Genomic DNA, 24,517 nt, shown 5'->3' with positions numbered 1-24,517 from the left:
ACAGAGCTGTGTGACGGCCTTCGGGGACCGGCAAGTCGGCCTTGCGGCCGAGCAGGTCGCCAGGCAGATTCTCACCCGGGTCCACTCCGCCCACCCCGACTTCCCGTTCGAGTCGGTCTTCGACACCTGCTCGGACGAGGAAGAGGCCAAGACCCACCGAGAGGCAGTGCAGGACGTCGTGGACAAGATGGTGGCGCGGATACAGGGCAAGGTCGACGAAGACGAAGCCAGTGGTGAGGAGGTTGCCGGGGAAGCCCCCGATGCCGAGGATGCCCCTGACACCGACGCAGCCGCCCCGGGAGCACCTCCCACATAGTTTCCATCCTTTTTTTATTTTCCTACAAGCGGCACGTGGCGCCTTAGAGCTTCTTTATGTTAGCTTTCCCTTGTCATTTTCAGTGTTACTCGCCAACTTGTTTGGCTCAAACTTCGATATATATCCTATGCTATTTTTACTTGCTTTTTTGCCTAAGACTAGCTTGCCGGGGAGGGGCTCTGTCCTTCTCGTGCTTTAGCCTTGCGTATCTGGGGACTCGCCAACTACATGCTTGGCCAGACTAGGGACCCGGGACGGACCCGTGGTGCCGACCTAGGACCAAACAGCAGCGGCTGGTCACTCCGCCTGCGGGTTAACTACCCCAGCGCGCACGCCTCTAGGACGGACCCGTGAGCCACATGTGGGGGCGTCCTCAGCAAGCCAGCGTTACTAAAGGAAAAACCAAAGACCCAAAAAGAGATACTTAGCTTCCCGTTCTTTTTGCTCTTGGAGCACTTTGTTGAGAGCCGTGGCAAGGACGCTCTGGCAATGCACCCTCCAGCGGCATGCGCGGAGGCATGCACCACCACAGCGTCTTCGCGACACCCCTCACCTGCCGCAACACCATTTTTGGTGTCGTTTCGTAAGAGATGTGGCAGGGCCGCGATGGTGGGAACACCCTCAGCGACAAGCACAGAGGGATGCACCACCATCGCCTCTCTGTGACATCTCTTGCCTTCTTGCCCGTTGCTGGTGTTGCACTTGCTCTAGTTTCCTTAAATAGCCAAAGCGCTGCTCTTGTCTCCACATGCCCGGGACCACCAGTTGCCGCGTGGAGGCATTGGCCCTGTCTCAGTTCCCTGCAGCAAGCCTCGAAGTAATTGCCATATATGTACAACTTACTTGCAAGACGACGACACCCGTGACCACCCACCGAGCATCACAGTGTGCCTTTGCCTCATCTTTACCCCGCATGTCAGATTCTTGCAGTGCCCAAGGTGCATAGCAAAAAATTTCGAAATGCACGAAAAACAGTATAAAGTGGATAACCTCCTGCCTCCCAGCCCCCAGGCACGGAAGAGTCGACCTCAGAACTGGTTGTGAGCATCTTTACATTTCCATGGTGCCTCGCTGGCACATAGCAGGTTGCGGACGGGTTCGGCAACTGCTAGGCCTCGTTCCGGGGCGTCCCGGCAACGAGCTTGGTTTTGGGAGTTCCGACAGCCCCCTGCTCACAGCCAAGGATGAGGAGACAATTCTATGCACCTAGAGCAGGAGACAGAAGCATTCATAAATAGCAAAGCACAATATTCAACGCAGCAACACTTATCTTTATTTAACTTTGTGCTAGCGAATTACAACTGGGCCTTGCCCGGCTACACTAGCTTAAAGAGGCACGCTGCTGCAGCGTCACACGTGGGTAAGGCGCCACCGTTTCACGGGTACTTGCGTAGGTGCTCAATGTTCCAACTATTGGGCACCGGCAAGCCTTCTTCAGTTTCCAGCCGGACAGCCCCCGGTCTGGTCACCTGCACTACCCAGAAAGGGCCTTCCCAGATTGGAGTCAACTTGTTCCCGGCCTTCGTTCCTTGTATCCGGCGCAGGATGAGGTCTCCAACCTCGAGCCCCCGGGGGACGGACCCATACTTGAGCTCGAGGGGCAGCACAGCTTCTGCCCCATAGACGAGGGCAAACGGAGTTTGACCCATCGCCCGACTCGGTGTGGTCCGCAGTGACCACAGCACGGGCTGGAGTTCTTCAACCCAGTGTTTCCCGTGGCCTTTGAGCTTGTCAAAGGTTCTCGTCTTGAGCCACCGCAGCACCTCTGCGTTGGCTCGCTCAACTTGTCCATTGCTCCTTGGATGAGCAACAGAGGCAAAGTGAATCTTAGTGCCCATGTCCTCGCAGTAAGCTTGGAACACCGTACTAGTGAATTGCGTGCCGTTGTCGGTGATAATGCCGTTAGGCACACCAAACCGGCACACAATGCCCTTGAAGAACTTGATTGCCGCCTGCGCCCTGACGGCTCGAACAGGCTCCACCTCGATCCACTTCGAGAACTTGTCGATGGCCACAAGTAGGTACTCATAGCCGCCAAATGCTCTCGGCAGCTTGCCGACGATGTCCAGCCCCCAGAGCGCGAACGGCCACGAGGACGGGATGACTTGCAGGGCTTCCGCTAGTTGGTTGCTCTTCTTGGCGTGAAACTGGCATGCTTCACAGGTTTTGACTAATTGTTCGGCATCGGCTAGTGTTGCCGGCCAGTAGAAGCCGTGCCGGAACACTTTCCCAGCTAGTGCCCTAGAGGCCACATGGTGCGAGCATGTGCCTCGATGTATATCGTCCAGCAACGTGCGCCCTTCCTCATGGGGCACGCAGAGGAGCATGACTCCGTTAGGACGCCTCCGGTAGAGTTATCCGTCCACTAGGACGTACATCTTAGCTTGCCGGGCTACTCACTCCGCGGCAATGTCTTCTTCCGGGAGGGTCCCATCCCTGAGGTAGCGAATAATATTTGTCCCCCAGGGTGATGGCTCCCGGCTAGTATATGCCACCAACTTGGCGGCATAGTCCCCTGCTACTGCAGGGTCACCCTGTGTTGCCGGAGGGGCTTCCCCGAAAACCATCTTGGGGTTGACAGAGGGCTTCGGCTGCCTCTGCACGAACACCCCAGGAGGCACCTTGCTACGTTCCGCTGCCCATTTGGACAGTTCATCCGCAACAAAGTTGTCCTTGCGCTTTTCGTGTTCAAATCGAAGTCCTTTGAACTTGGACTCCAATTTTCGCACTTCCTCCACGTACGCTGCCATCTGGGGGCAGTCGTAGTTCTTATTTACCTGGTTGATGTCCCTCGTATTTCGCCGTGTTGTTGGTGGAGTTGGCGAAGTCGAGTTGTATCACGAACTTGAGCTGGTCTCTAGTGGGTGACTCGATCACCACTCCGGCACCGACGTCCTGCAAGCAGAAGGCACCGTCCAAGTACATGACCCAATACCCTTCGTCCAATCTGCCGGGAAGGCTCGCCTCCGGCTCTTCTCCCTCTATGCCTATTGACGTCCACTCCGCGATGAAATCAACAAGAGCTGTGCTCTTGATGCTCTTGGTGTTGGCGAAACGCAGCCCGAACTCCGCCAGATCCATCCTCCACTCGGCCACTCTCCCGGTGGCTTCACGGTTGGTGCGCCCCCTCTCTAGGCAGAACCCCGACACCACCGTGATGTTGTGCGCCTGAAAGTAGTGGCGCAACTTCCTTGAAGCGAGCAGGATCCCAAGCAGAAGCTTCTGGACCTGCGGGTACCGTACCCAGGCATTGCGCAGCACCGTGCTAACGAAGTATATGGGATGCTGCACTAGCCGCTTGCGGGGGGCAGCCTGCGTGGGCTGTCCTTCGGATCCAGGGGCAGAGGAGGTAGCCAGCGGTTCCTTCGGCTCGCCGGGAGCCCCCTGCCCTTCCGTCCCAGCCCCCGGAACTTGCTCTTCCCTCTCGGCAACGAGCATGGAGCTCACTACCTGGTCCGTCGCTGCTAGGTACAGCAGCAACGGCTCGCCCGGTTTGGGGGCGACGAGGACCGGCGGCGACTTCAGGTACCTCTCCAAGTCCTGGAACGCCGCTTCCGTCTCGGGAGTCCAATTGACTGGACCCTTCTTCTTCATCACCTTGAAGAAAGGCAGGGCTCGCTCGCCCAGCCTTGAGATGAAATGCCCGAGCGCCGCAACGCACCCGTTGAGGCGCTGGATGTCTTTAACCTTGCGGGGTGCCTCCATCTTTTCAGTTGCTTCGATCTTCTGCGGATTGGCTTCGATTCCCCTATGGGAGACCAAGAAACCCATCAAGTGTCCTGAGTCCACACCAAACGTGCACTTCTCGGGGTTAAGCTTGAGCTTGATCCTGCGGAGGTTGTTGAACGTCTCCTGTAGGTCATCGACGAGCGAGTCCCTACGCCGCGACTTGACGACGATATCATCCATGTAGGCCTCGATGTTCCGGCCTAGCTGGGGTCCCAGACACTCGCGCAAGGCGCGCTGAAATGTCGAGCCCACGTTCTTCAACCCGAAAGACATGCACGTGTAACAGTAGCAGCCAACCGGGGTGACGAACGCTATTTTCTCCTCATCTTCGACTGCCATCTTAATCTGATGGTAGCCGGAGAAGGCGTCTAGAAAGCACAAAGACTCACAATCCGCTGTAGAATCTACTATTTGATCGATACACGGTGCAGGGAAGGGGTCCTTAGGACATGCACGGTTAAGATCAGTAAAATCTACACACATGCATAATTTATTTCCAGCTTTAGGGACTACAACAGGGTTTGCTAACCAAGTAGGGTACAACACTTTCCTGATCGCCCCGACGTTCTTGAGCTTCTCCACTTCCTGCTGGATGAAGTACTTGCGTTCCTATGCTTGCCGGCAAACCTTCTGCTTGATGGGCCGCGCGTCCGGCCGCACCGCCAGCTGATGCTCGATCACCTCCCTAGGGACTCCGGGAAGATCTGACGGATCCCAAGCGAACACGTCAGAGTTCTCCCGGAGGAAGGCGACGAGGGCGCTTTCCTATTTGTCGCCGAGGCTCGCACCGATGGAGACGGTGTGTGCCTCGTTGCCGGCATGCAGGGGCACCTTCTTGACCTTGGTGCCCTCCTCCTTCAGCTTCGTGCCCTTGCTTACACGCGGGCTGGAGCTGGAGCTGCCCCCGGCACCCTGCCCGGGAGCAGCTCACGCCTTCTTTTGTGTGGGTTGTTCATCCGCAAGTGGATCCTCATTCCCGGCATCATCGTAGTCGCCGGGATCCGCCACCGCAGAGGTCTTTACGACCTCGCCCACGCACCAAGCAGCGTCCTTCAGGTCGCACTTGATGGAGAGAACGTCGTACGTTGACGGCATCTTCATCACGCCGTAGGCGCAATGGGTTGCCGCCATGAACTTGATCAGCGCTGGCCGACCAATGATCCCGTTGTATGCCAACAGGGTGTGAGCCACATCAAAAATGATGTGCTCGGTCCAGAATGCTTCCCGGGAACCGAAGGTCACCGGGAGCGTGATTCGCCCCATGGGCTGCACCACTCCGAGGTTGATCCCCTGAAACGGGTCGGTGGGTTTCATATGCTCCACGGGCAGCTGAAGCTTTTCCACCAGCTTGGCGGACAGCAGGTTGAGGCTTGCCCTGCTGTCCACCAGAACCATGGTCACCGTCACATTGTTTATGATCAGCGACACCACGAGGGGGAGCACCCCTGAACCCAAGGAACGGATCGGGTGATCGTCCGAGTTGAAGGTGGTTGGCACATGCGACCACCTCAACGGCTGCTGGGCCTCCACGCTGGGGAGGAGGGCGCAGACCTCACGCGTGAGCCGCTTCACGGCAGCGTGAGACGTGAGAGCATATGCTCCCTCGTGGATGCATGCGATGTCGCGAGACTCCTGGAAGCCGGGCTCGTCGGGCGTCGGTGTCGTTGTAGACATCCTCGCGCTGCTCAGCGCGAGGCTTGTCACGTCCCCAGGGAGGCCGGTCCTTGCCACCGCGGGCCTGACCGCGACCCCCCCCCCCCCCCCGGGCTCTCCTTTGTCGCCGCCGGCTGTGCCCTGGCCTGCTCCGCCGCGGGGGTTGCAGTCCCGGGAGAGGTGCCCGATGTCCCCACAGTTGAAGCAAGCCCCGACAGCGCGGCGCTCCTTGTGGCGCTGCTCGTGCTTCTCCTTAATGGTCTGGAGAGTGCGGCAGTTCTGCGCGTCGTGGGTGGCGTTTGTGTAGATGGGGCAGCACGTTGCCAGCTTGCTGCCCGATGGTCCCGCTGACGCCACCTTCTTGGCGGGTCTCTGGGGAGCCCCCAGCTCCGCGGCAAGCACTTGCTTCCCGCCACGTTTCCGGGAGCTCTTCTTCCCAGAGCCCTCCGGTAGGTTTGCCGCTGCTTTGGCGCCAAGCTCGGACGTCAAGCGCCCTTCCTCGGCCATCGCGCACTTGTGCGTGAGAGCGTAGAGATCCCTTGTGGTCTGAATCCGGTGCGTGGTTAGCTTATCACGCATCTTCGGGTCCTGGACGTTGATGGCGTACATGTTGATGATGGCGGCCGCTTCCGCCTCGCGCGGCTGGCTCTGGCGCTAGGAGCCGCCGGCCCCCTCAGCCGATTGTCCGCCGACGGCTGAGGAGGTGGAGGTGGCAGCGGCGACTGCTGCTGCTGCCGTGATGGGGACCCCTGGTCCCCTTGTGCTTGCGACGCGCGCGCAGCGTCATGGGACCGAGTGCGCATGGCGAGAGTGTCGCACAAGTCGACCCGGGGTTCATCTGCCTTCTTGGGAGGCATGGCGAACTAGTTGTTGAAGACGTCGTAGGCGAAGAAGCCGGTCTGGATGACAATGACGCCGGCGGTCACCCGAAGCTCTCTGAATGCCCCCCTACCTGGCCCTCCAGATGTCAGAGCACGGTCTCCGGCACCGAGGATGCCGAGCACCCCCTTTTTGGTTCGGTGGAGGGCGAGGTGATCGCTTCGGAGATCGCCGGCGTGACGATAGACACGAGGTGTAGACACAAGAGTTTACCCAGGTTCCGGTCACCCGGAGGTGTAATACCCTACGTCCTGCTTTGAGTTCTATTCACAAGTTTGAGTGCGTACAGGTCACCCGGGGAGTTCCCGGGCTGGCTACATAGGTGAACGCCATGCTATGTTCTAATCGCTTGGGTTCCAACCGAGCTGAACTCTTTGAACGGTGGCATTGGTCCTCCTTTTATAGACAAGGGGATACCACAGGTGCCTATGCATGCAGGGTGACACGTTTCCTAGACGCGTGTCACGGCCGCATGGAATACATTTTTACTCATCCATGTTGGACGCCATGCAGCGCCCTGTCCACTGTACACGGTAGAAAATAAATGGTCCGTAGGTAGTCGCCCTAACCTTACTCAGCAAGACTAGGCCTGCCGATAAGACTCCTGTCGGTGCATTAAATGCACTGCGCCCGACGTCTTGTCCTGTCTTCACTGTTCTGCGGGTCCAGCCTGCATGCCCGAGCGCGGGTTGCTGGAGTGCACCTTCCGGGCAAGCGCACCTGCTAGTTGCCGGGAGGCGTTCCTTCGGCTTCTCGGGACCCGGGTTCCCGGGAGCATCTTGTACTCGGCCCTCGGCTTTGACTTCACCAAAGGCCGTCTCCTCGAGGAAGGCTTCCCGGATTCACTGCTTCTGAGGTAGCCTTTCTGACGGGGCTTCGTCACTGGCGACCCACGCGTCCCGTATCAGTGGGACCCCACGGGCCACTGGGATGACACCCCTCAATCTTGGCGCCGCGCGGGTGTACTTGGGAAGCTAAAGACGGCGTGGATGTAAGATTGGCGGCCCGCATGTTGGTAGGTTGCCGGCGTTCTTGGTGGCTGCGTGCCACGGCCTGCTGCTGCACGCCGGTGTGGTGGACCGAAGCCCGCTGCTTGGTGATGCGGCGGTGCTCTGGGCGTGCTCTGCCTTGTCCAACGTCGATGGTCCAGATCTTTGTGCGTGAGGTGGGTCGTTGCGGTCATCAACTCCAAAGGCACTAGCTTTGGTGTGCTTGTTCCTTTGGTGGCCGGCGAGATGCAAGTGTTGGCAGGGCTGTCAAAGGTGTGCTTGATGCGGTGGCTGGCAAAGCTAGCTCCGTGGGGTTGGTCCGGCGCCCGATTGGACGAGGGCGTTGGCTGGCGGCCTGATGCTGAGAGCGGCTGCATCTCGCTGGTTGATGTGAGATGCGCCTTGGCCATTATCTGGGGGCACCAATTTTCATGGGTGTTGTTGTGTGCGCCGGTGGCATGTCACAGGTTTGAGCATTCCGCTGCAGGCCTGGGTATGCCGGTGCACAGGCCTTCGACGATGGCGGCCAGCTCCTTCAAGAGCAGGCGTCGTGGTTGGTCACCAGGTTCTCGAACTAGCGTTGTTGTTCATAATACGATGGGTTTGCTGCTGGGTCTGACGAGGGGTAACCTCGGCAATGCCCAAGCTTAAGGGCTTTCGAGTAGGGATAGGACGGGTGTGTGTTGGCGATTCCGTCGGCTAACAAGGACACAGTGGACATGATTTTACTCAGGTTCAGGGCCCTCGGAAGGTAATACCCATACGTCGTGCTTGTTTGATCTGTATTGATGGAGAGATTACAAGATTGCCATGGAGGCGTGTATGAGAAATGAGATCTGTCTAAAGAGAGGTTCTGTTTATCAGAATCCGATCCCCTCCCCGGCTCCCCCTCCTAGTCCTTTATATAGGAGGCTAGGTCTCGGGCGTAGAGTCCGGGTCAGTTACAATTAGATATAAACTCTGATTTGGTTTCCTTATCTGTTCTTTTCATGAGCTGCAAGTTGAGGTAGTTAGGCTTCACAGATTACAGTGGGCCTCCGAGTGGGCCTCCTGTTGGGCCGTAGCAGGTATACCAATGATGATGACCTGGTGGGTCATTCCCACGTCAGGTAGACCTCGAGTGCCTAGTTGAGTTGTAGACTCGAGTAGGGACTCAAGAATCAAAAGTTGTTGAGTCGACAATGTGTCGAGCTGAAACCAGTTTGCTCAACTATGATGCACGTCAAGCTGAAACTTCATCAAGTTTGAACTTTGCGAGTTCTCGGTATGACCAGGAAGAACAGCCTATGATTCAGAAGCCTAGGATGATTTCCCGAGTCCATACAATTTTTAGAGGGATGATTGCGTAACCCGTCTGGAACACTCGACTGATCGAACCCAGTTAATTGCACCTAGGCAAAAACTCCATTAGCATACATCGGCGCTCGAGTCCCCAGGCTCGAACCCGGATAACTGGCGGTATTCGAGTCAAACCAGCCGAGCGCTTTACAGACTCGAAATCCAGTACCCGAAAGGCGATCAACCAACGCGTATGTCGGGATCATCATCATGCAATGGACATGGATAGACTGGAATTGCCAGGAGATGCTAATTTTCAGGCCCAATGGAAACCATTGGCATCCAAGTGGGCCTCCGATTTAATTTAATTCCCTTCACGTTATGAACGTGCTTCGGGTGTGTTTCGCAGTCCGTGCGATCCAGCAATTTTTTCAACCGTTTGTAGTCGAGTATAGTTTTAGCCGTTCTGTTGGCTGATGTGGCCGTCCAAAGAGAGTACTCGACTTGGGTCTGGCGCAAATAATCCTGGTCGACTCTGTTGAGGACCCAAAGGACGGTGAAGCCGGCGGACCTGAAGGACGGTGGGGTCGACGGACCCGAAGGGCGATGCAGCCAAAATACTGGGTATGCGGTCAGCGCTCCCGGTGGGAGTAGCCCCCGAGTGTCTAACCAAGTCGTAGACTCAGGCAGAGACGCGAATCCGCGGGCCACATATCGCGTGGTCGTAGTCGTCATGACGGCAGAGTCGTGTCGGACGCTGAGTCGGGCAGAGTCGCGTGGCGGATGGAGTCGACGGGGCGGCGGAGTCGCGTCGGGCGCTCGGTCAGACGGAGTCGACACGGCGCGGATGGAGTCACGGTGGAGGGAGTCGAAGTGACGAACAGAGTCGACGGGGCTGTTCAAAATTCTACCAGTAGGTGGTTTTGATGAGACCTGGCGTGTGTGGAGGCAAAGTTTGTTTTACAGTTCTAAAGCTGCAATCATTCTCAATGGAATCCCTCTAAATTGGATTGATTTAAAGAGAGGCTTAAGACAAGGTGACCCTCTCTCACCCCTATTGTTCATTTTGGTCGTGGATGTCTTGCAGCAGACAATCAAGAAGTTCGCGTCTGCTCGAGCTTTGACACCCAATTTTTAATGATCAGCCTTGTCCTGTGCTGCAATACACGGATGGAGATATCTCGCAGGCCCATGCCCATACAGATGCCCTCGAGAATAACTACGTGCTTTTGCAAGTTGACTTGCTAGTTGCTACGCTGTGAAGACAATTACATACCATCATTATTAACCAATTAGTAGGGTACACTGTAATAGCATTAGCTACTAAAGTTCGGATGGCAAGGTGATAAGATTTACAGAATGGGACAATAAAAGAAAAGGAGGATGAAGCAAAGATGAGATGGCTTTTTGTCCCAAGTTACTGATACACAAGGGCCAGGACCCATGATCTTGGTAAAGGGAATATAGTTAATTATAGTGATAATGTATCGGTTTGGTGCTATATACTGCTAGCTCCACTGACGAGGCTTCTGCGACGAGGAGAGGATGATGGCGTCGAGCGCCGCCTTCACCTGGGAGATCTCCGGCGCCGCGCCACCCTGCGCAGGCCAGAACGCGTCTGTCTCGAGCACCTGCCATTTCAAAATCAGCTCAACAACAGGAAACGAGGTGTAAAACTCCGGATTCATATTCTTGCAAGCGATTGATTAAATTAATGTGATCTGTGTGTACCGTGAGCTGGAGCTGCATGAACTTGACATAAGTGATGGCCTTGTCGAGCATGGTGACCATGTCCACCTTGCTGCCGTTGGGCACCAGCTCCTGCAGCGCTCTCAGCCGCTCGCCGATCCGCTCACGACGGCTCTGCACGCAGTAATTAACCCGGCAAGAATTGTCAATTCACTGAGAATTAAGCTCCAAGAAGATGGTTTGGGATTACATCAAATTCCTGTGCATATATATACCTTGGCAGCTTGGCTTTGGGGTTCCTTGCGTGGACTGGTGCCGGTAGCCGCCGCCGATGACTTGATAACTACTTTCCCATCGCCGCACTGCTTCTTGGGATTGGGAGTAATGCTTTCCTGTTCTTCTGCTTCCTGCTGTGGCTGCACGTGCGCACGAGGCCGCTTGTAAGAGGCCGGCACGGTGGCCGCAGACGGGCTGTAGGAGCTCAGCCGGTCCGTGGCCGTGGCGTCCATCCACTCGGCGGCGTCGAATGTGAGCACCGGAGAAGTGGAGGAGACGCCGGTCCAGGCAACGTCGAACGCGCTGCTGTTGCCTGGCTCGGCGCCGGTGGGGAATTCCCATGCGTGGGGATTGTTGTAATCATACCCGTGGTCGAATGCCAGACAAGCTGCGTCCATGAACGGCGGCACACCGTCTCCGGCGAAGCCGTCGTAGCAGAGCTTCGTTGCCTGACCCACTAGAGCCATGGCGGTGGGACTAAGCGGAGGCAGAGCTACTTAATCCAAGGGATGTGTGTGTGTATGTGTGTGTGTGTGTGTGTGTGTGTTTAGAATAAGGCTGCTCGATTTGGCAGGGTTTGCTTTGTACGGTCGGCATTATATAGTGCGGTTTTGCAACAAAACCCACATGGCCAGTGGGGATGACGACGGTTAATAAACAAACGCATGCCTTTGGACGCACTAGCATGGCGGGATTATAGAAATGCAGTTGCATTTAATGCCCACAATCACCTAGTTTATCGCTAAGAAGATACTGGTGCTGCTCTGCATATGCATGATCCATCGGCCTTCGTAGTTGTGCGAATTGCATTTCCTTTTTCCATTTTCTCTGTTTCATTTGTTGATCCAGTTGATGAAGTTCTCGGCTGTTTGATCAGGATTCAGCTAGCGTGCCGCGGATATGATTCCTCCGCAAAATTAATGGGTTCATGACTTCAGGGCAAAAAATAAGTGTTCCCCACAAGTAATGGGTTCATGACTTCATGACTGCAGCTTGGCATTTCGCCAAAAATTCACGCGAAATTTGTCAGTACCTTCTAGACTATAGTTCCAAGTTCCTGGTAAAAAATTAAGGAGATCATGGCTAGTTCCTCCTTGATATCCTTCTTCATCGATCTGGGACGCTTTGTTTTTCTGTAGTGTTTCAGTTTTCACAGCCAAGCCAGAGATGTCCAGAGCATATTAGCATCCCAATGACGTACATAATTACAGGGATAAGATGCTCATGCGCAACTTACTGGTGTTAATCAGCTGGCTTTGATACTGGCTAAGATATGTAGGGAGTTGCCTGCACCCTGGCATCTGCCTTTGGATATGATGCCCCACCGCCGCTAATTAAATGCACATGGCCAAGTGTCTAGCGGCCCATGGTCATTAATGTGTTTCATATTCTCAGAGTGGTTTAGGACAGCTTCAGCTCCATAGATTCGGTGGAGTAGGTCATGCATAGCTTCATTTTTTGTGAAGCTGGAGCTGTGATTATTTCAAGATTGCAACAAAACAAGATCCTATAAAATATCTTCCGAGTATGCACATTTCGTGGAGCTATGAATCAGCAGCTCCACCAAATCCATGAAGTTGGAGCTGTTCCAAACACATCCTGACTTGTCAGATAGTCCGTTGGTTTTCACAACATGGCTTTTTGGATCACAAGATCCTAAATAAAACACAGGAAACAAAGGGCCTTTTTGTTATGTTTAACTTGTGATTTTGATTTGTCTTGTAAGCTAAAATAGTGTCTTCTTATATGCTTTTTGCTAAATTGCCACTACAATTTTTGTGATTTCAAAAAATCATTGTCGGCTCCGGGAATACGGGGGTATCGCGAACCCAGTGAGCACGGGCCGCGGACCCACCAGATCAGAGCAACGGTCCCCGGGGAGGGGTATCCTCGGGAACCGCTATCCAAGGAATGCCTTCCCAGAAGACCCATGACGTTATCTCCTTTCAAGGATTCGGGACCTTAAGGCTCCACGGGGGCATCTGCTTTGGCACCCACAAGCCAGGGTCTCGGTACGCGCCACCAGCCTAGAGGCGTCCCGGGACTGCGCGACTACGGACGTAACGATCGCCACAAAGAGCTACAGGTCGGGCGCAACAGGCCCGCCTTTACCTTTTGACCGGCTAGCGTCCATCCTGTGCCAAGGTTATTACAAGTTCGGCCCCGACAGGGCCTAAAGACCCTTTGTGCTCCAAGCCGAGTACGGTTCCAGAGCTGCAGTGCAGGTGGACAGCTCCATATTCGTCTTGTAGCGAGAATTTTCTTTCTGTAGCAACATGCCCGACTCCTGATCTTGTCCGCCACTGTGGTGTCCCTTGTACTATAAAAGGAGGCCCATAGCTTCCTCAGCAAGAAGGTTGGCATCAAGGATAGACCAGGCATAGGAGGCTCGAAGTAGGAGAAGGGTTAGGGTTTCTACCGCCGGAGAAGAGTAGCATCTCTCCTCCCTCCTGCTCCGGCCACCGCGAACGCGGCTTCAGCCGGCCGCTCAAGTCTAGCATTGTAACATTCTTGATCCAACCACCGCCATCAATACAACTCAAAGCAGGACATAGGTTATTATACCTCCGGGTGGCCAGAACCGGGTAAAACGAACGGAGTCAAGGTCCTCGCCGGTGAAGTTCGAAGCACTCGCGCGCCTACCCTTCCTAAACTAAAATGGGGTGTCTTCGCTCCCGGTGTCCATGTTCTCACACACGACAATGCCACTACTTGGCATTTCTCGAAAAATCTGAAGATTTGCAATGACATTTTACGAAGAATCTGCACATTTGGAATGGCATTTTTCGAATAAGCGGGAATTGCAGTGCCACATATCAACTCAACCTTTCTTATTATACCATCATGTAACAATATCTACTCAAACCCCAATTTTTTTTTCCAAAAGAACACAAATAGATGTTTTTGGTTATAAGCCAAAAGACAAAGGCGGCCGGCGTATGTGGTGAAAACTACATTTACGATGCAAGCTCCATTAAAATCATGTCTAAAAGTTTCAAAAATACCATAAGTGGAGGTGTGATGCTCTATAAAAGTGCAAAATTCCAAGTCAAAACGCAAATGCATTTGGAAGAAATTAAATACACACACACACACATGAACTGTGTCAAACAGTGAATAACCACTGTTAATGTTGAATTTGTTTTTCTTTACGTTCCTAAACACAATTGAGTTCGGAGTTAAAACTTTACATATACATGAGACGTCACTTCTTTAACATATATTATTTCTTGAACTTGCTGTGAAGATTGGACAGTTTGGACCGTAAATGTCGTTTTCACCGGATACGCCGCCAGTTAAGGACAAAAACACAAAATAAGCCTAACCAACCAGGGGCCATAAACACACAAATCTACCAAATTAACACTTTAGTCCTTCTTTGCTCTTGTGTGTCCGGCAACCATCTTACAACTCAAACCGCCGCCACCCCTTTCCTTTCTGAAAGAAGCTCTCCCTATCGTAAGCCCACATGTGGCTCCATGTCACCCTGCAGGCTGCAGTACACCAGGACCGCCAGCCAACCTCGCACTCTCTCCATCGTATCGATCCCTCACTAGCAGTAGCCGAGCGCAGGGCGGTGGCAACGCATGCAGTGGCATAGAGGACTGCGAAGGAGGTGCAGATAGAGTCATGGACACTGGTGGCAGCAAGGGGTCGACCCCCATCACATGTCGACATCGCGGCAGCAGCATCCGGTCTTGACTTGGACGAATGCCGGAGTGCTAGTGGTGACGATGGCGACAAATAATATGTGTCGTCTGACTGTTGAAGTTTATAAATACAAGTAGAATACGAACAGAGCTGCGTGGAATATAAACGTCTAGGGTTAATTTCGCCGGATCCCCATGCAGCATGTCGGTCAGTGATAATCGGGCAGACATGTTGCTAGGGGACTTCATAATTACAATTATTTGCTAACAATATAGAGAATAGTCTTAATGGAGTTGACGGGAGACCACCGGTTCAGATAATTATAGTAAAAATAAACATAAACAAAAATAAAGTCAGCAAGATTATTATTGTAACTTAATAACATCGACGAGCTATCGTTTTTATACGAAAAACCATACATGCAAACATAGGAGGAGGATATAGCAAAGCCACGCCGGGTCAGACTCTGAGGAGGTAGATGCTGAGCTCGGGCCCAGCGTTGCCGTCGGGGTTGATCATGTAGAAGGCCTCCGAGTCCCTTGACCCCACCACTCTCTCGAACCTTGCCCTCATGTACATCATGTCCCCATCGGCGCCGGCGTCCGAGGGCAGAACGCCAGCGCCCACGGAGACGGGCTCCACGGCTCGCAGCACCCGCCACTCCTCCGCGCCGCACTCCCTCCGCACGGCGTACCCGCACTTGCGCCCGTTGCAGTACGCGCGCCACGTCGGCTCCTCCACCAGCGCCGTCTTCCGCCGCCTCTCGCCGCCGCCTGCATCGAGATCGATCGCCGTGGATGGATGAGAAGCTGATGTTAAACGCGAGTGGTATGTACTTACTGTACATGCTTAATTACTCGTGTGCGTGGGGGCCGTCTTGGGGCACTCGAGCGCGATGCGGACGAGGCCCGAGGACATCTCCCGGACGAGCGCGCCGGTGGAGTAGGAGGAGAGCTCCACGATGAGCGCCGGCGGCGTCCGCGGGCCCGTCTGCAGCGCCACGTGCACGCGTCCCCGGCGCCGGCCGAAGATGGTTCCGGTCACGCTCGATCCCATCGCCGTCGTCGCCCTGCGCCCACGCCGCGCACGCGCAACCACGGACAGGACTGCCGAACGGAGCCGCGCGAGCGCCTCTTCGCCGCGCTTCCTGGCGCCGGACGGCTGGGCCGGGGTTCCTGAAGATGGCGTGGAGACGCCCACGCCGAAGATGCTGACGCCCTCATCCTCGTCCGGTTCCTGCTGCGCGCTCAGCGGCTGGCCACCTTTGCTCGCGCGCTTCCTGAGCAGCCACGGGATGCCCATGCCGCCACTCGTGGAAGACCATGGGAGCGGCGAGGCTGCGTGGAAGGCTCCTGCCATGACAGCAGCCTCGATCACACTCCTCAGCGTGCACAATGTTGCAAGATAGCAAACTGCAATATATCAAACCATTAAAGCTCGTGTGCGGAGAGAAAGTGCGTGTGTGTAAAAATTCAAAGGAGAGACAGAGTGTGGCAGCTTTGGTGGCAGAAGAATTTGTTGGTGCAGGCTGTGCTTTTGGCAGGCAGAGCTGGGGACACCGGCTAGCTGGAGCCTGGAGTCCTGCCCTGCGTAGATACTCGGCAGGGCACGTAAATAACACGCCGGAGGGAGAGAGACCGGAGAGAGAGGGCGGTGGGCAGAGCAGGCGGACCTACGCGTACCAAACGCTGGTAATAACGATTTTAAGGAAGGCAGCGATGATGGCAGCAGTTGTGGATTTTAGCTGTTTCCCCTTTGGGTCGCTTTCATGCGAGGTGGAAGAGGAGACAGGGCATTGGGAGGCGGAACGTATGACGTGCACATGACACTGACATCCTGTTATCACAATGCTTTTTGCAGAAGGCGCTGCTGTATTCGCAGGTTTGCCAAAATTTTAGTAAGATCCATGTTAATTATCGGAATATTACATGTATTTAGACGTTTTTTAAATATAGATATATCAATAATATTTAGACAAATTTGAAATAATTAATATGAATTGAATTAAACAACATAAATGGAGGAGCCGTGACGTGACACATATAGGTGTATGTGACGTTGTCAACCAGTTGTTCACTACACGTGAAAATGAAATGTGGATCAACTCTTTACAAAAAAAAATGTGGATCAACTTCTCGATGTTTGCGAGTGAGACACTCATGCTATGTTGAATATGCAGAAAGCTTCATCAAGAGTATCCGTATAAGACTCACTCGATGTATAATCTTTTAGCACGTTATCTTAGATTGTAGCAGCAGGCCCGGTCCTGAGGGGCGACAGGAGGGCCCAAAAAATTTGTGGACCCTCAGGACTCCATGGGCTGGCCGGCTGGTCGCCACGGAATCAATCGCCAGTGGCCAGTGGGAATTGTACGAGAGTCAGGATGGGATGGGTCAATATACTTGCTTGTATACTATGCCTACGGCATGCAAGCGTCCCTAAAAACGTACTACGTCCACAGAAACTAAAAGTCAGAACGCATGGCACAAGCCGCTGCACAACGCAATCACCCACGAAGATGCAAAACGGCACAGGCACACAATGAAAGTTCGACTATCGGCAGATCGGCCAATTTAGAACGGACGAGGGATTCTACACTAGAGTACTCTAGACACTGCAGACGCCGTGAAGCCAAAATTTATTCAGGTGGATCTATTTGTAAGCTAGCCTTTTGTGATAGGTTTTAATTAGCCCTAATTGTTGGTTAAAGTTTTGAGATTGTCTTGCCGACTAAGAAATAGACATCCGAGAAAAAAAAAGAAGAAAGCGAGTAGATGACTTGATAAAATCATAGAGAGGATAAATTGATAAATTTTTATGCGTCGTGTCGAGTTTTTGACAAATTTTATACATATATTGAATATTATTTAGATGTTTACATTAGGGTGCCGATTTTTAAAGTTCGCTCCAGCCCCCGAAATCACAAGACCGGCCCTGTGTAGCAGTTGCCTATGAGGTATGGCGCAATCGAGTTAAAATACTTTGTTCCAACTGGTCACAATCACAATTAGGATCTAATGGTCACTGCGTAAACGGGAACTTGTCTGCATAAGGCTCCGTTTGGTTGTGCCCAGCCCGGCGGAGTTTGTGGCCCGATCCACCCGAATCACCCTGGCCAGGGAATAAACCCAACCCACCCAAAATTCGGTTGTCATGGACGGGTTGAGATCCTGGCCCAAACCCTCATGAACATCCTGAATTGATCGGGATAAAAAAAAAAGAAGTCCTACGGCGCCCCGATCTGGAGCTGTGGCGGCAGCTACACGGTCCGGAATTGTGCTTATGGTGTATGGCCGAATCGAGGTAAAATGCCATCTTCCAACTAGTCACAATCACAATTAGGATCTAGTGGTCGCTGCATAAACTGGAACTGAAGGACATTTAAACGCACAGAATGTTGGTGAGTTAAAAAGAACAAGGAATTGACACAAACGTCAAGTAAAATTAACTGAACGTTGTATGGCAAGAGCCCGTGGTCCTTATATCTTTATGATGGAGCCATGCTACGGTAGAATCTTACATGCGGGAAAAGCGGGAGGGCGCCCGTAGCCTGACCAACATGTTTGAGAGCATATACATGTTGTAGTGATAAAACATTACATCGAAATCGGTGCCAAATTTGTTATGCACCCTTAACGTGTAGAAATAGAAAAAGTATAACCAGCAGGAACCTAAAATGCTCCATGATCCAGAGTCGTCATCTCTGTCGGAGCATCTACTCTAACTCATAATCCAGTAGAAACGTCTTACCTTAATCATATACTCGTGGTGGGCATACAAAATGGTCCTCTGAATGATAAGGCTTTCTTCTTCTGACTTTCTCTCTTTGTTGCTTTGGTCCGTCACATTTGTTCGATCTACTTTTCCTCTTCTCCTGCGGGTCAGGAAACACAACCCTCTTGGATTCCGCATGCTTCGTGCCTTCGTGTCGTGCCCATTGCGGCTCTAGTGTTCGAAAGACAAAATCTGCTTGCCTTGCGGGTGGCTATGGGTCATGCCGATTCTTTGTGCACGAATACACAACTGCACCACGTAGAGCCCATGGCTGCGTGTGCGTGTTAAACCTGATGGTAACTCGTCCGACGCGGGCCCCTATGGCGGAGGCCGAAGGCAGGCGCCAGGCGCACCAACACATGAAGCCGGATCGATTCGACCGTCCGCAGGAGGCGATCGCCCACGCCTGATCCGACGATTGAGCCCTGCCTGTGATCTCGCCTTGCCAGGAGCCCGAGAGAAGCGGTGAAGTATCGGTTCGTCCAATGGTTACGTAAGTGCCGCAAGCCCGCAATCTGTTTAACTATCTGACTAATTAATTGGTAAGCAAAATGGCTATCCTGTAAAGGCGACGTATCGTGTGAATCCACAGGCTGGTGTATCCCTGCATCCAACGCATTCCAGCCGTTCGATATACATCCAATGCATCCAATCTAAAAGATGGAAAATTTGCAAAAACCTGCCCGCAGCCTCAATTAATCAGGTCTTTTGCCAGAAACAGGCAACACTTGCTTCTCTCCCTCAGTCCCTCCACGATTCCAGTTCTCCCCCAATCCCTCCATCCATGATTACTACAGCTCCGACGATTCCCATGCCGGCGGCCATCACCAGAGATAACCAGTGCGCCTGAGGCATGGATCTGGGGATGCCGAGGCGGAAGACCCCATCCAAACGACAACAGATGCCACCGGCTCGCCAAAGGATTCTGGCGACCAAATCCCGAGCCCTACGACAGCAATCACCGTGACGCATAGCCTACGCAAAGTGGTGACCACATCCTGGAGGTGGAGTCCCCCGACGACGCCAGGGATCTCCCTCACCCATGCTATGGCGGCGACGGCAACACAATCCCTGTTTTTTTTCTGTTCTTGTTTAACACAGCTAGGTCTTATAGGATAGTCTTGTTGATTTCAATTCTTCTTCTTCTGTGTGAGTACCCAGATGTAGTTTCCCTTGTAAATAACATTTCATTGATGAATGGAAATTGCAAGCAGTTGGTGAATGGGAATTTTGTTTCAACCTTGTTCTTCTTCTGTGTTAGTTTCAGCTTGTTGCAGACTACAGTTTCAAACTGATGCGCTCCTATGGTACATGCTAGTCAGTGCTTGTAATTTTTGCACCTCATACATGCTAGTCAGTGCTAAAGAATTTTGTTTTAGAAACTCAGTGGTAAAGGACTGATGAATGAACTCACTGTTGATAGAGTTGATAACACCTACATTTCTCCCAGGTGCTAGCTTCAGCTGCAGCTTGTGATGTGATGTAAATTTACATTGTACTTTATATCAAAATGAAGTCACAGTAATCTTAGTACAACAAGATGCTCTTGCAGCAAAATACACTCCATCCTAGAACCTCTTTCAGAGAGTAAGAAAGTAGAACTTGCTGCTGCATTTCAATCAATGAAAAGCTCACAGGCTGACAATAGCTTCTAGTTGATACATTTCAGCCTGTTTATAAATGTTGCTCCTTGGTATACAAAATTTATCCCAAGTGCCAATTGTAAGCACATTGAGTATCAGAAAAAATAAACTGAAACAAATGTGATAAAAACACAAGTTCTGATGCATTACAAATAGTTTAATAAATGAAAATCTGTCCAGTTTTAAATCTGATATTCTACTCCTATGCACCTGATACGTTGTACTAGCAACTAGAAGCTAAAATTGAATTCCTCAATGAGCTGCCATAAGGTGTATATCATTCGCCATTATGTTGCTTGTCTTGCACAATTGGGCTGCCTTTTTGTTGACCTTTCTTGCTTGGACAATTGCGACTATCATGAAACCCTATTTGGTTGCACGTCTTGCACATGCGTGCCATCTTTGTTTTCGCTTCGTTGTTCTTCTTTTTCTGATCCTCTGCCTAGATTTCCTTTCCCCTCTTTATTCTTTTGCATCTGCCCACTGTACGAACGTCTGTTGGTGGGTGTATGTCAACTTCAGTAGGAATGTTGCAACCAATAAAAGTCTCATATTCCTCTCGCCTAGTGCGCTTTACGGCTTCACCAGGAACCATTTGATCCAAAGGCTCCTCAATGTTCAATATGCTTGTTGTCAAAAAATCCATACCTCCATCCGAGTGTTTGGCTTTTCGAAGTAGTTCTTCGAGCTTGTTGCATATAATCGAAATCTTCTTCCTCATAGTCGCATCCAAAGAGTCGATAGCTATCTCTTCTAATAAATTTCCTTTTTCATCGTAAACACTCTCCCTAGAAATAAACAAAACTGATGTTAACCAAATGATTTAGAAGAAAACAAAAACACTGATTTTGGCATAAATTCTTTAATACCTTTTGCACCTTTTCTCCCATCTTTTCATAAGGTATTGGGCTGAAAGTACATTTTGATTTTCAACCCTCATCACCTGGATAATATGGCGGCATGGAATTCCATGTGACTCAAATAACTTACACGAACAGTTTGCTGCCATGGTTCTCGTGTCAATACGAACCTCTCTAATTTTACGGGATCCACCTCTCATGGTAACAATTTTTATCGCTTCATCTTTTGCAATGTCCTGGACGCAACAGTGGTCTCTAGCAGCAACAACCTGTTCTTGGAATTTCTCAAACACCTCATATGTGAAAGCCTTCTCTACCTTGCTTCTCCATTGTCCATGGTGTCAATAATTTCGGGGTCCTATGGATGCTCGAGTTGTCTGCAATCAACTCCTCTTGGCGCTGGCATTCTAAAGCTGTGTCAAACCTAAGCCAAAACTCAACAAAGGAAAGCTTGCGGTGAATGAAACGGTTAAAAAATGAATTTGCACTTTCCAACCTTGAAGTGGTCCAGAGAAGGCCTGCCAGTGGTATATCCATAAAATATGCTGGTATCCATGATGCCCGAATGCTAAACCTCTTAGTCAACCACTCATTCTCCTCCAAGCCATGGTCAAAAATGATAGAATTCCATTGCGACTCGAGCTCAGCTGTAGTTTCTGAACCCCAAACACATGAGTTCATCCTCTTCCAAAATTCAGGTTCTTTTCTAATTAGCGGGGCAATCTTCTCAGGAACCTTTTCCATTATGTGCCACATGCATAACCTGTGTGTGCAGTAGTTGGAAGAACTTCATCAATTGCATTCTTCATGCTACCAGCTTCATCGGTTATGATGAGACTAGGCGCTACCCCTCCCATTGCTCGAAGGAAAGTCTTAAACAACCAAACATATGACTCAGTCTTCTCATTTAGTAAGAATGCAGCGCCAAAAAATACTCTGTAAGTGATGATCGACCCCTGTAAATGGTGCAAAGATCATGTCACACTGATTAGTTGTGTATGTTGAATCAAAGGATACCACGCCATCACCACCAAAGTGGTTGTAGTTCTTCCTACTCGTGGCATCTGCCCAGAACACATACTCCAACTTTCCCTCATCATTCACAACAAAATCATAGAAAAATCCAGGATTGACCTCTTGCTTTCTAGCTAGTTGAGCCACAAACATTTGAGCATCTGCATTCCTCATTTTATACCTAAAGTCACGGTAGTAATTTTGCAAGTCCTTCGTGCATCCAACATTTTCAAACCCACCCTCGCTGACTTGGAGGAGCCTATATGCCTGGCAGGTCCCTATGCTTGCTTTATGGCATGTGTACAGTGTATTCTTTGCCCTCTCGCTGATTTGACGATTTGACCTGATCAAGTGACGCTTGTCAGGCGATACAAGACCATGAGTATGGCGCTCAACCCATGAGTCTATCTTGTAGGTGTTATCACCACACAGCCTAACGAAGATATGTGCATCACAACCGCATCTTGTGGTTGTACTCTTACGCCTTTTCTTTAAGGGATCTTCAATCTCTTTAGTCTTCTCAGATTGGTATCCTTCCCTATTGCACATGAAGCGCTTAGTTCGAACGACCTCATTCTTCAACTTCTTTTGTTGTCCGATTCGAACTCCAAAACCCACATGATGTGCATATGACTTATAGAACTCCTCCACGGCCTCGAGTCCTTTGAATTCCATCCCAACTTTTGGTTTCAATTTCTCATCACATTTTGGTGTAAACGATGAACACTGAAACATAAAGAATTAATCACAGTAAGCACTATATATATTGGCGCCCTATATATTATGCATAACTCATAAAACTGAATAGCAACATGGCCATTAAAATCTTATTCTTATCAAACTCACAAACTGTGGAATGCTTGCTTTCTTTATGGGTGTACAAAATCCTCCCTCGGTCATCTGAGATTGCAAACTATGGACTGATTTCATTGATGCACATCCAACACATGATAACGACAATTAGAAGAGAAGCATGCAGGTATGTACAGCATATGCACATGCAATTCCCTGATTAAAATAAATTATACAAGAAGCACACATGTATGTACGACATATACTAAGATTGAATCCATTTATGTTATTTGTTACCTGAATTTGCATGTGTGCAAGTGAAGCCATGTTCTGCACTAGGACGGCTTTGGAGAAACGGATCAAGGGCAACAGAGCTATGGAGAAACGGATCATGGAAAAGACCATGAGTCTCAACATTGCTGCATCGTGATCTCAGAGGGGAGGAGGTCAAGCCGGTTCCCTCAGCCGCTGCACAAGCAAGTTCGTCGTCGGCAATCGTGCTGATCGTCATGCTGATCGATCTAAGTGCACGACGGCCAGCCCTAAACGGATGTTGGCGGTCAGGATGTTTTTCTCTGGAATCATGGAGGGACTGAGGGAGAGAAGCACGTGTTGCCGGGGGGGTTTCTGGCAAAAATAGAGACCTGATTAATTGAGGCTGCGGGCAGGTTTTTGCAAATTTTCCATCCTTTAGATTGGACGCATTGGATGTAGATCGAACGGCTGGAACGCGTTGGATGCAGGGATACACCAGCCTGTGTGGATTCACACGATACGACGCCTCCTGTAAATTCTTCAATAGGTTGTTAATTTATTGATATGTATCCCTTTAAATTTTTCTTCAAATAATGTAATCATAGGACAGGAGGCGACTAGTCAATAGCAGAACCGGTGTGGTTATATGTCACTTGTCTGAATTTTAAAGAAAAAGATTTAATCCAGAGACAGAGTACTGGGAATACTAGTGTGAAAAAAAAAAGGTTTTGTTGGACCCTGACACCAGATTATTATTTTTTTACGAAAACACCATAAAGTTTTAAAAACCATGGTATGTAAAGAAAACTCTGAAAAAAAAGGATTTTTACGGTACCTGGCACTCCTTGTTGGGGTTGAGAGTATCAAAGAAATCCGACCGTCCATCTCTAAGACTAAATTAGTCATATTTCCATGTTAATCTGGACTCTCTTCGTGATCCCTTTCCGATTGATCTCAGGCAGCCGCCACGATCGATCTAGCCATCTAGGTCACCGCTTTGTCTGCCATCCTCCGCCTCTTGCTCTCCCATCGCACGCGTTGTACACACACGATACACGGTGCCGCCGGCCGGCAGCCGCGTCTGCATTCCTCAACCCCTCCTCGCACGGCCAAATCAATTGTCCGCACTTTGCTCGGTAGAATCAACATCGTTCCCCGTGAAACAGACAAGTAGTGCGAGATCAATCTTTCCAAGTTCAGAACAACCTTCTGCTCCCGCCAGCTTCCGAAGACTTGATTAGTGATACTGGACGATGACTAGCTAGCATATTAGCCAAAGACTTGATTAGTGATACTCGACATTGACTAGCATATTAGCATGTACGTACTCAATGAATTAATAACTCATGATTATGATTGGTTTTACCCTTAGTTTGGAGGCACTCCTTAGTTCCGGAGAGGGTACTCCACAAAACCTCTGTTGAAGTACTGAGAAAGATTAACCACTATATGGGGACATATGGACGGCTTATTTATGGTTTTACGCTTAGTTTGAAGGCACTCCTTAGTTCCGGAGAGGGTACTCCACAAAACCTTTGTTGAAGTACCGAGAAAGATTAACCACTATATGGGGACATATGGACGGCTTATTTTTATTTCAGGGTACCGTAAAAGACCTCAAAAAATCAATGAATTAACAACTCATGATTATGATTACGGTTTTACCCTTAATTTGGAGGCAGTCCTTAGTTTCGGAAAGGGTACTCCACAAAACCTTTG

At 51.1% G+C, this 24,517-nt stretch overlaps 3 protein-coding genes across 3 annotated transcripts; all 3 read right to left on the bottom strand.

Moving 5' to 3' along the window:
• Positions 1-10,092: 10,092 nt before the first annotated feature.
• LOC104582191 (transcription factor bHLH83) lies at positions 10,093-11,367 on the bottom strand. Its single transcript, XM_010231549.3, has 3 exons — positions 10,809-11,367; positions 10,576-10,707; positions 10,093-10,475 (listed from the first exon to the last, which is right to left on the bottom strand). The coding sequence occupies exons 1-3, from the start codon at positions 11,274-11,276 to the stop codon at positions 10,353-10,355; spliced, it is 723 nt and encodes a 240-aa protein (XP_010229851.1). The 5' UTR covers positions 11,277-11,367; the 3' UTR covers positions 10,093-10,352.
• A 3,436-nt stretch (positions 11,368-14,803) lies between these two features.
• LOC100833865 (protein MIZU-KUSSEI 1) lies at positions 14,804-16,183 on the bottom strand. The gene is made up of 2 exons (XM_003563837.4): positions 15,318-16,183; positions 14,804-15,233 (listed from the first exon to the last, which is right to left on the bottom strand). The coding sequence occupies exons 1-2, from the start codon at positions 15,817-15,819 to the stop codon at positions 14,920-14,922; spliced, it is 816 nt and encodes a 271-aa protein (XP_003563885.1). The 5' UTR covers positions 15,820-16,183; the 3' UTR covers positions 14,804-14,919.
• Positions 16,184-21,480: 5,297 nt separating this feature from the next.
• LOC112270152 (protein FAR1-RELATED SEQUENCE 5-like) lies at positions 21,481-23,008 on the bottom strand. The gene is made up of 3 exons (XM_024457931.1): positions 22,841-23,008; positions 21,755-22,477; positions 21,481-21,609 (listed from the first exon to the last, which is right to left on the bottom strand). Exons 1-3 carry the CDS (start codon positions 22,958-22,960, stop codon positions 21,481-21,483), a joined length of 972 nt encoding a protein of 323 aa, XP_024313699.1. The 5' UTR covers positions 22,961-23,008.
• Between the last annotated feature and the right edge of the window lie 1,509 nt (positions 23,009-24,517).

This window comes from Brachypodium distachyon, chromosome 1 (genome assembly GCF_000005505.3).
Source record: "Brachypodium distachyon strain Bd21 chromosome 1, Brachypodium_distachyon_v3.0, whole genome shotgun sequence".
Lineage (NCBI taxonomy): Eukaryota > Viridiplantae > Streptophyta > Magnoliopsida > Poales > Poaceae > Brachypodium > Brachypodium distachyon.
Note: the sequence above shows the minus strand (reverse complement) of the source record. Positions and strands in the feature narration are given on the sequence as shown.